The sequence below is a fragment of the Lontra canadensis genome, unplaced genomic scaffold, assembly GCF_010015895.1.
Source record: "Lontra canadensis isolate GAN:19392208 unplaced genomic scaffold, GSC_riverotter_1.0 scaffold2, whole genome shotgun sequence".
In the NCBI taxonomy this organism is placed as follows: Eukaryota; Metazoa; Chordata; class Mammalia; order Carnivora; family Mustelidae; genus Lontra; species Lontra canadensis.
This window is the reverse complement of record NW_022630996.1, coordinates 63617608-63632525: the sequence shown is the minus strand read 5'-3', so window position 1 is coordinate 63632525 and position 14918 is coordinate 63617608. Positions and strand designations below refer to the sequence as shown.

Below are 14918 nucleotides of genomic sequence, written 5' to 3'. Positions count from 1 at the left end.
TAATAAAGATGGTGGTTGTTGTTAATCTGCTGAATTAAATCAGTGTGTGCTTGTATTATTTATTGTATGCCTGGTCTTTGCTACTTTGATGTGGGGCATACCCCAGAAATATAAGATATGATCATTTCAGTCATGGCTGGACTTTCTCCACCTAGTTGTCTAATACTCAGATTCACTATGTCCAAAATAGAACTCTGGATCTTCCCCTGGAAATTTACTCCTTCTGCAGCCATCTCCATCTAAAGTGACTCTTCTTTCTCTCCTTTTCCTTCTAATCTTTCAAGAAATCCTCTTATCTCTGCCTCCAAAATACATCTAACTAGACCACTTCTCAGTAGCTCCCTGCCATCATCATCTCTTACCTGAGTTACTACAACAACTCATCTCCCAGTTCCTACCCTCTTTCCTAATGTCTGTTCTCGACACATTTCCACAACTTTGCATTTAAAATTTAAGAATTTACTTTTAAAATTTAAGACCGATCATGTTAGTCCCATACTCTTCTTTCCTAACAATGCCTTACTCAGTCCTACATGATGGTTCCTTGTTACCACTTGGACTTTATCTCCTTGCCTGTCTTTATTGTCACACCACACATTTTCCTTGAGATCCTCAGACCTTCGGTATGCTCCTGCTTCAGGGACTTCTCATTATTGTTTCTTCTACCTAGAATGCTCTTTCCCCAGATATTTGCATGCCCAACATGCTTACCTTCTTTGGGTCTTTTTGCAGATCTCATACTCTCATGAGGCCTATCCTGATCACCCCATTTAAATTAAAATTGCTGTTTAGAACTCTGTACACTAATTTCCTGCTTAATTTTTTCCCTATTACTTAATATTGCCTGTTATATGTATGTAAAGCTCTGTATGTATAAAATAAAAAAAAAAACAAGTCTATTTATATTTGTAGGGGACTTTGTTTTGTTTGCTTTATTTTCTGCCTTTTATGAAAGACTTCAGGCTCTGTAATGGTGGGGGTTTTGATCATCTGAGTTGTTGATGTATTCCAAACCTTATAATAATTCCCTCCATGTGGTAGGTGCTCAATAAATATTTGTTAAATGAATGAGAGAACAGCTCATAACTTATTTAGAAAGTATGCTTTAATGTTTAAACTATCTCTATAAAGTGCTCAGAGACTTCATCTAACTGTGGCTGGCTCTGCTGTTCTAGGACTGATATCTTCATAGGCACTTATTAATGGAACCTCAAGCCAAAAAAATTTTTTTTTCTTTGAGACAAAATGCTGAATGTCCACACTTGTTTGGAAGCAGTCTGTTTCTCCTTTTTTTACTCAGTGCCGGTGTATAGGCTTTGGAATTATTCATCAGCCTTGACATAGCCTTATAAAGCCTTCATCTTATTTGAGATCGGTGTTTCTTAAACTTGGCCATGCATCAGAAACAGTGGAGGTTTTTGAATACTTAAAATTAGATTACTGGATTATACATTTGGAGAGTCAGACTCAATAGCTTTGAGATGGACCCTGGACATTTGTGTTTTGTAACAAGATAATTCTAATGCAGATAGTTTATGGATTGACATTTTGAAACTACGACTTTGAGTTTTCTGATATGAAAAAATAAGTAGAGAGCAGGAAGTCGCTAATAATCAGCTACAATGTTTCAAGTAACCTTCCTTTAATTAGTGATGCTTTCTCTCTGAAACATGAAGAAAAGGGAGTTTTCTGGAAATGAAGACTTAGTTTGCATTTATTGAATTTGAGCTGTTGCCAGTTAACCGCCCTCTCTCAGAGGTTTCTGTGATATTCAGTTGGAAGTGTGTTGACAGTACCTTTAAACTAAGACCATTAGTTTTCTCCCACCCTCCCATAAAAGAGGTTTACTGACCCATGCTCACTCCTACTAGTGGTGATGAGTCAAAGTTATTTCTTGTAAATGTCATCACATTTTTGGGTACAATTAAGATACTTTTTGAATAAAGAGTATGTGAATAAAGAGCATGCTGTTCTTCTAAGATTTGAACTAGTTTAAAAAATATGTAAAAAAATAATTGAATCATTCATTTAACATATATTTGGAGCTGGCCTACTAAAGCCTCTTACAGGTATGCTAGAGCCTCATGGAATGACTATTGGCTTTAGAGTCAAATCTGCATTTGACACCTGGTTTAACTTTTTACTGGCTATATGATCTTGGGCAGATTGTTTTAATATATTTAGGTAATAATATTAGGGACAATAAAAGTACCATTAAGATTGTGAGGATTAAATGAAATAATGACTGGAACCAGCTTGGCTAGGTTCATGGAGGAAGCTTTAGATCTATATAAAGTGGCTTTTCTCCCTCAAGGGACTTCAATCTAATCATTGAAATAGACTTACTACAAAACAATTTTTAAGAAGTAGTGGGTTAAGGCATGTAACATGGTGATGGAACCAGAGTGCTGGAATTTAAACCCGTGTTTGTGTGGCATCTTTCACTGCACATTTTTGTAATAATTGCCTATTGGAGTTCTAGGGGAAATGGAAATGAAGGGATGAATATCAGATAATGGATTAGAAGGAATGTTGAAAACAAAGTAAAGGGGAAAAATAAAGATGACCTTGTGTTGTTTGAGATAGAGAACATGGAAAACAGTGCTATGTTAATATAAATAGAGAAGTAAGGCCAGTGGGGAGTAGTACCTTAATTATAAGAGGGGAGCAGTGAGTTTGGTTTTAGCCAGATTTTTTGAATTTCGGATAAACATTTTCAAATGCTGTAAAGGTATAAAATGGAGTCATTGTGAACAAAGTACCATTTTTTATTAGAGTTTGGGTCTTAATAATGATAAATAATCAGGAAAGTTTTTTAAGCTATGAGAAAGGAATCAAAACATGGAACCAAGGATCAGAATAGTTGTATGCAAGAAGAAATGAGGAAACAGACAAAATTGTGAGATAGACAAGAACCAGGGAAGGGCAGAGAAGAAACAAAAGGGAGATGAGTTTTTACAGTCATTTAACATGAACCTAGAACACGAATAGGCAGTTCACAGCAGAGGAAACCTACAAGGCCAATAGAAGTCGAAGGATATATAATCTCAAAGATAAAACCATCATGTTCTAACAAAGTTCTAAAACTCTTAAGACTCTGTGTTGCTGAAATTTTGGGTAAATATTTAAATGACACTGTTACGGGAGTAAAATTAATATAACTCTTTGGAATATGGCATTATGTTGAAATGTTAAATATTAAATATTTTAATCTTATTTGTGAGATTTATCATACAGAAAATCCACAAATGTGTGCAAGACTTATTTATGAGGATTTATGTTGTAGCATTATTTGTAATAGTGAACATTTGAAAACAACCAAATGTCTGTCAATAGGGGTTAGTTATATAAGTTATGAAATGAGTTGATGATAACTTGTATCTGGCCAATTTGGGACAGAATGAAAGAAGAGGATAGGAGAGAGAAAGGAGAAGCTGGGCAGGAGGGGGTTCGAATAAAGAAGGCAGCATGGGTGCATATGAAAATAGAAGTGAGACAACTGAACCAGGAAGAAATAGAAAGCCTGAACAGACCCATAACCAGTAAGGAGATTGAAACAGTCATCAAAAGTCTCCAAACAAACAAAAGCCCAGGGCCAGACGGCTTCCCAGGGGAATTCTACCAAACATTTAAAGAACTAATTCCTATTCTCCTGAAACTGTTCCAAAAAATAGAAATGGAAGGAAAACTTCCAAACTCATTTTATGAGGCCAGCATCACCTTGATCCCAAAACCAGACAAAGGATCCCATCAAAAAAGAGAACTACAGACCAATATCCTTGATGAACACAGACACGAAAATTCTCACCAAAATACTAGCCAATAGGATTCAACAGTACATTCAAAGGATTATTCACCACGACCAAGTGGGATTTATTCCAGGGCTGCAAGGTTGGTTCAACATCTGCAAATCAATCAATGTAATACAACACATTAATAAAAGAAAGATACTCTCAATAGATGCTGAAAAAGCATTTGACAAAGTACAGCATCCCTTCCTGATCAAAACTCTTCAAAGTGTAGGGATAGAGGGCACATACCTCAATATTATCAAAGCCATCTATGAAAAACCCACCGCAAATATCATTCTCAATGGAGAAAAACTGAAAGCTTTTCCGCTAAGGTCAGGAACACGGCAGGGATGTCCATTATCACCACTGCTATTCAACATAGTACTAGAAGTCCTAGCCTCAGCAATCAGACAACAAAACGAAATTAAAGGCATCCAAATTGGCAAAGAAGTAGTCAAACTATCACTCTTCGCAGATGATATGGTACTATATGTGGAAAACCCAAAAGACTCCACTCCAAAACTGCTAGAACTTGTACAGAATTCAGTAAAGTGTCAGGATATAAAATCAATGCACAGAAATGAGTTGCATTTCTCTACACCAACAACAAGACAGAAGAAAGAGAAATTGAGTCAATCCCATTTACAATTGCACCCAAAACTATAAGATACCCAGGAATAAACCTAACCAAAGAGGCTAAGAATCTATACTCAGAAAACTATAAAGTACTCATGAAAGAAATTGAAGAAGACACAAAGAAATGGAAAAATGTTTCATGCTCCTGGATTGGAAGAATAAATATTGTGAAAATGTCTATGCTACCTAAAGCAATCTACACATTTAATGCAATTCCTATCAAAATACCATCCATTTTTTTTCAAAGAAATGGAACAAATAATCCTAAAATTTATATGGAACCAGAAAAGACCTCAAATAGTCAAAGGAATATTGAAAAAGAGAGCCAAAGTTGGTGGCATCACAGCTCCGGACTTCAAGCTCTATTACAAAGCTGTCATCATCAAGACAGCATGGTACTGGCACAAAAACAGACACACAGATCAATGGAACAGAATAGAGAGCCCAGAAATAGACCCTCAACTCTATGGTCAACTCATCTTCGACAAAGCAGGAAAGAATGTCCAATGGAAAAAAGACAGTCTCTTCAATAAATGGTGCTGGGAAAATTGGACAGCCACATGCAGAAAAATGAAATTGGACCATTTCCTTACACCACACACAAAAATAGACTCAAAATGGATGAAGGACGTCAATGTGAGAAAGGAATCCATCAAAACCTTTACGGAGAACATAGGAAGCAACCTCTTCGACCTCAGCCGCAGCAACGTCTTCCTAGGAACATCGCCAAAGGCAAGGGAAGCAAGGGCAAAAATGAACTATTGGGATTTCATCAAGATCAAAAGCTTTTGCACAGCAAAGGAAACAGTAAACAAAACCAAAAGACAACTGACAGAATGGGAGAAGATATTTGCAAATGACATATCAGATAAAGGGCTAGTGTCCAAAATCTATAGAGAACTTAGCAAACTCAACACCCAAAGAACAAATAATCCAATCAAGAAATGGGCAGAAGACATGAACAGACATTTCTGCAAAGAAGACATCCAGATGGCCAATAGACACATGAAAAAGTGCTCCACATCACTCGGCATCAGGGAACTACAAATCAAAACCACAATGAGATACCACCTCACACCAGTCAGAATGGCTAAAATTAACAAGTCAGGAAATGACAGATGCTGGCGAGGATGCGGAGAAAGGAGAACCCTCCTACACTGTTGGTGGAAATGCAAGCTGGTGCAACCACCCTGGAAAACAGCATGGAGAGTCCTCAAAATGTTGAAAATAGAGCTACCCTATGACCCAGCAATTGCACCCCTGGGTATTTACCCTAAAGATACAAACGTAGTGATCCGAAGGGGCACGTGCACCCAAATGTTTATAGCAGCAATGTCTACAATAGCCAAACTATGGAAAGAACCTAGATGTCCATCAACAGATGAATGGATAAAGAAGATGTGGTATATATACACAATGGAATACTATGCAGCCATCAAAAGAAATGAAATCTTGCCATTTGCGACGACGTGGATGGAACTAGAGGGTATCACGCTTAGCGAAATAAGTCAATCGGAGAAAGACAACTATCATATGATCTCCCTGATATGAGGGAGAGGAGATGCAACAGGGGGTGGTTAAGGGGGTAGGAGAAGAAGAAATGAAACAAGATGGGATTGGGAGGGAGACAAACCATAAGTGACTCTTAATCTCACAAAACGAACTGAGGGTTGATGGGGGGAGGGGGGTTGGGAGGGGGGGTGGGGTTATAGGCATTGGGGAGGGAATAAAAATATATTATATGTTTATAAAAAAATAAATTAAAAAAAAATAGAAGTGAGAAATTGTATTACTCAGAAAAAAATATAATTAGCCCCTTTGTTCTTTTTCCCATGGTTACTAAATATTAATCTTACCTTGTTTTTATGACCCAAGTTCAACATTATAAGAAAAAAACCACTTTTTTACAAAATAGTACATGTAAAACAATATAGAGTAAAGACATGAACACCAAAAAATAAATGAATAGATTAAAAACAAAAAATATCTGGAAGTTTCTGTTTAAATTAAGAATCTTCCTTTTCTTGCCTCTGCTCCCCAGTTCTGCTAGAGCTAATCATTGTTACTTTTGACATGTATTCATCCAGATGTTTTTTCTGTGTGTGTGTAAATGATTTTTAATAAAAAAATGAGATTTACAGACTTTTACTCGGAATAAAACTTTTTTAAAATGTATGTCTGTACCTGTAAATAGCTCTACATCATATATTTTTAGTACACTTTCTAAAATGGCATAAAATTCAATGGTGATTTGTTGAAATATTTCTCATTCAATTGTGTTACTTTAGTTTTAAATGAAAAAACTAGTCAAAAATACTATTTAAGTCACAATACCTGTAACTCTTGATCTGTCCTCTTTTTTGCCCCTGCCCTAATACACATTTTATGCATGCTGTAAATTTGAACTGACAGTAAAACTCACAATTCTAATTCCTTCACTCTCTTTTGTTTAGTTTCTCCATTGATTCAATGGTAATAACTGAATCTGATGTCCAGAAAACAGTATATCCTGGAAGTCGTCTAAACGAGAACATTGATGGTACAATAGAGGTATTGTATCTTTAAACTGTTGTGTGCACTGATTTTATTTTTCTTACTGTCATTTTTATATCTACAGTAATTATCCAATTTAATATTTGCTGAGAGGTAAGCATAATATATAAAGTTTTATATAAAAGACCCAGAATAATATATAAATAAAGAAATTTAATGTATTTTTGTAGCATAGGACTAACACAGTTAAAATTGAGAGTTTTTTTCTCTCTAAAAATGTTCTAATTTAAAATTTGTCTTCGTTTATATAACATTAGCTATATTAACAAATTAGTTTCAGTGCCCTTGCAACAGCTTTTCTTGCCACCATAGGAAGTTGAGCCAGTCCACGTCTAGAATAGTATTTAGGAATCCTCAAAATTCCCAAAAGAGGTTATGGCTGGAACAATAGACAAGGCTTCCTTCAGCACAGGCCATCTGATATATAAAAGCCCCTCATCTTTTACAGTATAGGCCAGCACATTCTGCCTGTCCTCAACATTTTATATACTCCCATTTCGTAGCCACTTTTCTGAAACTTGCAGCTGCAAAACCCTTATCTTAATTCAGTAGATTTTTGATTCTTAACTCCTATAGAAAACAAAGATCATTGCATTCTCTTGTTTTGGATAGAGAGTGGCTACATATCTTGATTCTTCTATACTCATCCTCTATGGAGTATTCAGATAATTAATAAACAGCTTTGATGCTGAGAATGTGTTTCTATTTTTTTTTTAAACTTTATGTTTTTTTCTAGTTGTAAAGGTAATTTGTATTTGCAGAGAATTGGACAGTATTAATAAATATTAGGAAGATAAAAATTGCTTATAATTTCATAAGCAAAGATAGCCACTGTTAACATTCTTAAAATTAAATACTTATATTTATGAAGTGTCTTTATTGCACTGTAGAACTGTGTATTGGTAATTAGAATATATAAATATCTTTCTCACTTTGCATCATTAAGTTCAGTGTAGTAAGTACATTTTTTGTAAGTACATTATTTAGTAGAATTATACACTAGAATTATTCACCAGAATTACTATTTTTAAGTAAGAGCAGAACTAAAACATACTTATTGGAACTTCGCAGAAGTTTTCTAAGAGACATTGATATTTTGAGGATATTTGAGGGTAGAAGTTTAAAAATAAGTGATGTATAATTAGTATAAACAAGTATGTTATATTTTGCTTTTTAATTTAGTTTTCTGGTGATTTTGGAGTGAAACAGGAAACAAATATGGTTAAGTTGCTGGAAAAACAGTACAAAGAACGATTAGAAGAAGAAGTAGCTAAGGTAAGTTTATACTTTGGCAGGTTATTATGGTTTATATTCCCTTCAAGCTTCAAAAAACATAGATTTTAGGGGTGCCTGGGTGGCTCAGTGGGTTAAAGCCTCTGCCTTTGGCTCAGGTCATGATCCCAGGGTCCTGGGATCAAGCCCTGCACCATGCTCTCTGCTCGGCGGGGAACCTGCTTCCTCCTCTCTCTCTGCCTGCCTTTCTGCATACTTGTGATCTCTGTCTGTCAAATAAATAAATAAAATCTTTAAAAAACAACAACAACATAGATTTTATTGATAGTAATGCACTTTTTTTTTTAAGTTTAACTATTTTAGTAGTCTCTACACCCAACATGAGGCTCGAACTCATGACCCTAGAGTCAAAAGCTCCACTGATCAAGCCACCCAGGTACCCCTGCACTTTATTTTTTATCAACCGCATTTGCCTTTAAATGGATTATTCTGTGAATTTTTCTTTAAGAAAAGCATTTTTCTTAATATGGGATAGTAATTAGAAACTTTTCAGGGACGTCTTGGTGGCACAGATGGTTAAGCATCTGCCTTCATCTCAGATCATGATCCCAGGGTCTTGGGATCTAGCCCCATATCGGGTTCCCTACCCAACAGGAAGTCTTCGTCTCTGTCTCCATCTCCCTCTCCCCCTGCTTGTGCTCTCTCTCTCTCTCTCGTGCTCTCTTTCAAATAAATTAATAGATCCTTAAAAAAAAAAGAACCTTTTTAGAATGCCATAACAAGTCTTTATAAATTTGTTGCCTTGTGAGTAATATCTTGTAATGGAGTTTCACCTCTCCTGAAGGTGGGGAATATGGTAGGAAATGAGATAGAAAGTGGTTAGTCTTCTATATATTCTCTTTGCTTATCTCCTCCCAGAGAAATTACTATAATGTTAACTATAGATACCATTAGCTGCTATGCCCAGAGGTATTCTTTTAAACTCTTCTTTCTCTCTCTCTCTCTCTCTCTAATAAATAAATAAGTAAATCTTTAAAAAAATTAAATGCATATGCCTGATTGGGGTCTTATATTGGAACAGTTAAATTCTGATTTTCTTTGCTGCTTTTTTTTAATACTTCAGCTGTTCCAGTATAACAATCCCCGTGGATATGGGCACTTTAAAGGAGGAGGATTGATAAGGTATACAAGAAATACATAAGGAATTAGGTTAAACATAAATTAGAAGGGGAATACCCAAGGAAATATTATGGACTGAAGGACTTAATCACTTCTGTATTTGTATTGAATGTTTGCTTCTTGGAGATCAAAGTAGAAAGTGAGGCACCATAGCTCTGCTTATCTAGTTCTTTAAAGAAATGCAGATTTTCTCTTGCACATCGCTCTTAAAAAAATTTCCCAAGTGAAATGTGATAGCAGGGCATCATAGCAATTATGAGCATGAGGCTTGATACAGGATATACCATGCTTTAAATTCTTGTTCTTCTGACTTACTAGATTTATGATCTTAGGAAAGTTACTTAACTTCTGAGTCCATTTTCTCTGTGTGAAAAGAGGGAAAAAAAGGAATAAGTAATTTTTATAAGGATTCAGTGAACTAATCTACATAAACCACCTAGCAGATGATGAAGACTCATAAATGAAATTTTTAAAGTAGTCATATTACTGTGATAATGGTGATGTTATAAATATGAATTTTTTAAAGATTTTTTTTACTCATTTGAGGCAGAGAGATTGACAGAGGATGAGCAGGGGGAGAGGCAGAGGAAGAGGGAGAAGCAGAAGCAGACTCCCTGCTGAACCAAGAACCCAATGGGGGACTCTACCCCAGGGCCCAGGGATCATGAAGGTAGATGTTTAACCATCTGAGTCACCCAGGTGCCGATAAATATTTTTTGTAAGACATTAGTCAGCTAAGCAGATGGCAGAGCACCAAATTGCTCTGACAATTGAAAACTGTCCCTAAGACATCCAAGGTACTGTAGTCCAAGAGATTCAGCTTGATTCTAGAATACAGATTGTTGACATTCACTACCAATACTGATAGGATTATACTCTATACTCTTAGATAGGATGTTGGAAAAAGATTGAGAACCCTTGTTTCAAAAATATAGGGTGTATAGAAGAAGCCCAGTTAGGGGTAGCGATTCCTAATATACATCATATTAGATTCAACCTGTGATTTGTGTACTTACTACTGAAAATAAACATTTATTTACATTTCACTGCCAGACAGTGTTTTAAGTGCTAGGATATAGCAGAGGTAAAAGGAGATGAAGTGTTTACTCCCATAGGTCTTGCATTCTAGTTGGTGCAGATAGACCCTGTATAGATGGTGGTAAGTACTATGAAAAGAACACAAACCTGGATAATAGAACTATTAGGAAATCCCATGGTGTTATTGATACAAGGTTATCACAGAAGACCTCTTAAAGTGGTAGAAGAACCCTCAAGGAAATGGGAGAGTAAATCACGAAGGTAACAGATTGAGTACCTTTTGAGAAAGTGGAATGCAAGAGAAAGAAAAAGTCAAGAATTACTCTAATGAATGTTTCAAAGAGGTGGCCAGGAAGAATTGGTAGGAGTGTGAAGACTACTTGCCCAGCCACAGCTGCGCTGAATTAGAGGCCAGTTTGATTCAGTCCTACCACCCTCACAGTTAGGGGACCCATTTGGTGAAATATTGTGAAATCCTGGCACAGATTTATCTTCTCAGCAGATGTCGCTGGATACAGGAGGAAGAAATAAAAGGGAAAAAGGCAAAGGCTTGCCCTTCAGGGGAAGTATTGCTCTAGGTTATTTGACATAAGCAACTGGGAGAATGAAGTTGCTATTAGGTGTCAGAAAAGACTGCAAAACAGTAGTTTTTGGAGAGGAGAGGTAGACCTTCAACATAAGAATACAGACCCATTAAATGCAAACACTTCATAAATGTTTAAAAATAAATAAAGAAATGGTTGGTTATATGAATCTAGAGTTCAGGAAATAGATAAGACTAGACATGAAAATATGGAGGCCTGTAGGGCAGTGTTTTTCAAACTGTGAGTTATAACTCATCTTTAAGTTATAAAAACGGTTTATTAGTTTGGGTCCAGGATTTTAACATAATAACATAATAGGAAAGTTCAATTATATAAATACACACACACATAAGGGTGCCTGGCTGGCTCAGTTGGGGAGGTGCTCTTAATCTCTGGTTTTGAGTTCAAGCCCCATGTTGGGTATGGAGCCTACTTAAAAATTAATAATAATAATAAACACGGGTACCTATGTATGCTTTGGGTGTCAATATAAAATATTTTTTATTGGTATATATGTGTTTACCATGGTTACAGTGAAAAAATTTGAAAAACACTAATGTAGTGACTATATATAGAAGAGAGGTCTGGGGGCTGAGTCTGGATAATGCTAATGTTGAGAGGTCAGAGAAATGAGGAAGAAGAAAGAAGATGGAGAAAAAGCAGTGAATTAAATATGGGAAGAACAAAGATTGCATTACAGTAGACAAGTAATAAAAGTATATGGCGAAGAGAATGTATTAAACTGTGTCAAAGCTTTCTGATAGGTCAAGAATGATTAGAACTGCAAATTAATTATTGGATTTTACAATGTGAAATCATGGGTGACTTTCACAAGAGCACATTTGATGGGGTGATGCAGACGAACTGATTAGATTGGATTTGAGATGGTGAAGGGGAAGAATGAAGAATGAATTTTACTTGAAAGAGGATCAGAGAAATAGAGTGATAGCTCAGTGTAATAGAGGGAGCCAAGCAGTACATTTTTGTTATTGCTGTTTTGTTTCTGTTTAAGAAGAAATATATCATATTTCCTTGTTAATAGAGATGATTAAAGAGAGAAGGAAAAAAATAGCTAATTCAGGAGAGAGAGAAACAGTTGTTGGAGCAGTGTCCTTGAGAAGAGAGGAGACGCAATCCCTGGAAGGTTGCCATTAGTTAGATAGGAGCATGACAGTTTAATCCATAATAACAAGAAGGAAGGCAGAGAATATTTGCTTCATGATTCAAGATGTGTTCAGATACAGTATTTGGAGCTTTGGAAGTTCTCTTCTGATTGCTTCTATTTTCTCACTAAAATAAGAGGAAAGGTCAGCACCTGAGAATGAGAAAGGAAGAGAAGACACTGAAGGTTTAAGGAGAGAGGGCTGTCTAGGAGAAGGAATAAAAAATGGAAAAGACACGGGAAACTGAGTAGATTTGGCCAGTGTCCTGAAGGGCTCATGCAAGGGTAATAGTTACAGATAAAAATAAGACCAGTCAGCTTGGTTGGATTTTTTTTTTTTTTTTCTCCTCAGCTAAGCTCATTTTACACAGGCAGAGAGTACACAGAGTCACCTGTAATCATAGGTGGAATTTCCTTAGATGGGATAGTGAAATGGAAAGGAGAGAATAACGAGGTAATTGAGTCTTCCGGTTGAGTTTTTTAGTTTTCAGACCATACAGCTCTTTTAATTATTTGTTACTCATTTCTAGCCAAGGAAAGTGATCTTTATGATACAGACTTTTCAGAATTTCAAAAGCTTCCTTTGTGACCTAACATGGCCAGATTTTTGTTGTTGTTATCATCTTTCCTGAGGTATAATTTGCATATAATGAAATTCACTAGCTGTAAGTGCAAAATTTGGTGAGTTTTAACAGGATGTTTAGTTATGAAACCAACTCAAAATGGAGATATAAAACATTTCCATCACCCCCTAGTTTGTTCATATTCTTTTGGAGACAATCACCTTCTTTTTATATTGCTGGATTCTGTTTGCTAATATTTTGTCAAGGATATTTATGTTTGTTTTCGTGAGGAACATCATCCATAGTTTTGTTTTCTTATACTGTCTTTGGCTATGATATCAGGATAACGCTGGCCTTGTAAAGTGTTGAAATATATTCCCTCTTCTCTTTTCTGGAAGAATTTATGTAGAATTGGTTTTATTTTATTTTATTTTGTTTTATTTTATTTTATTTTATTTTGGGGGAGAGGGGCAGAGGGAGAGGGATAAGCAGACTCTGCACTGAGCATGGAGCCCAATGCGGAGTTCAGTCTCACGACCCTGAGATCATGACCTGAGCTGAAATCTAGAGTAGACACTCAACCAACTGAGCCATCCTGGCATCGTAATACTATTTTATTCTTAAATATTTTATAGAATTTGCTAGTGAAACCAACAGGGCCTGGAGTTTTCCTTTACAGAAGGTTTTGTTAATCTAGGAATTCAGTTTCTTTAATAGACTTTTTTTTATGGTAATCTATTTCTTTTAGAGTGAGCTTTGTTAGTTTGTGTCACTCAAGGAATTGGTCCATTTCATCTAAACTGTTGAATTTATGTTGGTGAAGTTGTTTAGACTATTCCTTTATCACTTAATGTTTGTGGGATCTGTATGTTATCTCTGTTTTCTCTTTTTTCTTTCTCATTTGGGCTAGAAGTTTATCAGTTGTATTGATATTGTCAAGGATCCAGCTTTTGGGTTTTCAAAAAATTGCTTTTGTTTTACTTTCATTGATTGCTTTTCTTTATTTTTTACTTGTTTCTGCTTGCTTTGGGTTTAATTTGCTTTCTTTTTCAGGTTTCCTAAAAGACCTTTCCTCTTTCCTAATACATATATTTAACTGCTATAAGTTTCCCTTTAAGCACATCTTTAAACTGCGTTCAACACGTTTTCATTCAATCGAAATATTTGATTTCTTTTGTGACATCTTTGATTCATGAGTTACTTAGAAATATGTTGTTAAATTTCTACATTTTAGGGGTTTTCAGATATTTCCCTGTTAATTAATGTATAATTTTTAATTTCTTTGTGGTCAGACATACCTTGTATGATTTCAGTTTACTTTTTTTTTTTTTTAAGATTTTATTTATTCATTCGACAGACGGAGATCACAAGTAGGCAGAGAGGCAGGCAGGAGAGGGGGGAAGCAGGCTCCCTGCTGAGCAGAGAGCCCGATGTGGGGCTTGATCCCAGGACCCTGAGATTATGACCTGAACCGAAGGCAGAGGCTTAACCCACTGAGCCACCCAGGCGCCCCTCAGTTTACTTTATTGCCCTAAATATGTTCTGGTTGAATGTTCCGTGCATATTTGAAAAGAATGAGTATTCTGCTGTTGTTCAGACTTCAAGTTTTCCTCTGGTATTATTTCTCTTCAGCCTGCCATGGCAACAAATTTGGCATACAATATACTGTATGTCATCTAATTTTTGAATTGTATATTGAATATTTTGAATATTGTATGGACACTGGGTCTTAAAATATTCTGGAAAATGTGAATTCTTTTTTAAAAATAGTCCAAAGAGGGACAGACCACAAGTTCTGTTTCACCTTCCTCACGCAAATTTCTTCACCTTTTGATGCCCTCTGCAGTTTGCTTGCTTTTGTTTACTTTTCAGATCTCTCTGGTAGTTGCTTTTATATTTTGTTCACTTTTCAGTTGTGGGAGAGAGGGGCCATAGTGGGTTTCGTTTGTGCTAACTAGAATTACAAATCTTTGTCTTGTGTTTTTTATTCCACAATTTAGATTGAATTATTGCTTCATACCTTTCAGCATTTAGATTTATCTACATATTTACAAAAAAATTTTAATGCTCTAATCCTTTTTGCATCTAATGGCTGCCTTCTAGGATCTTTTTCTGCCTTTTGAGGGACATCCTTTAGAAATTCTTTTACTTACAATCTACTGGAGTAAACTGTTCTTAT

At 35.8% G+C, this 14918-nt stretch overlaps 1 protein-coding gene across 7 annotated transcripts in view; it reads left to right on the top strand.

The window, feature by feature from the left end:
• The window catches only part of AKAP9 (A-kinase anchoring protein 9), a 197840-nt gene that overhangs the window by 102186 nt on the left and 80736 nt on the right, over nt 1–14918 (top strand). For all 7 annotated transcript variants that reach the window (XM_032875423.1, XM_032875435.1, XM_032875432.1 and 4 more), the window contains 2 exons: nt 6881–6977; nt 8163–8255. In XM_032875423.1, coding sequence (XP_032731314.1) covers nt 6881–6977; nt 8163–8255 — 190 coding nt within the window. The remainder of the gene's footprint in view (nt 1–6880; nt 6978–8162; nt 8256–14918) is intronic.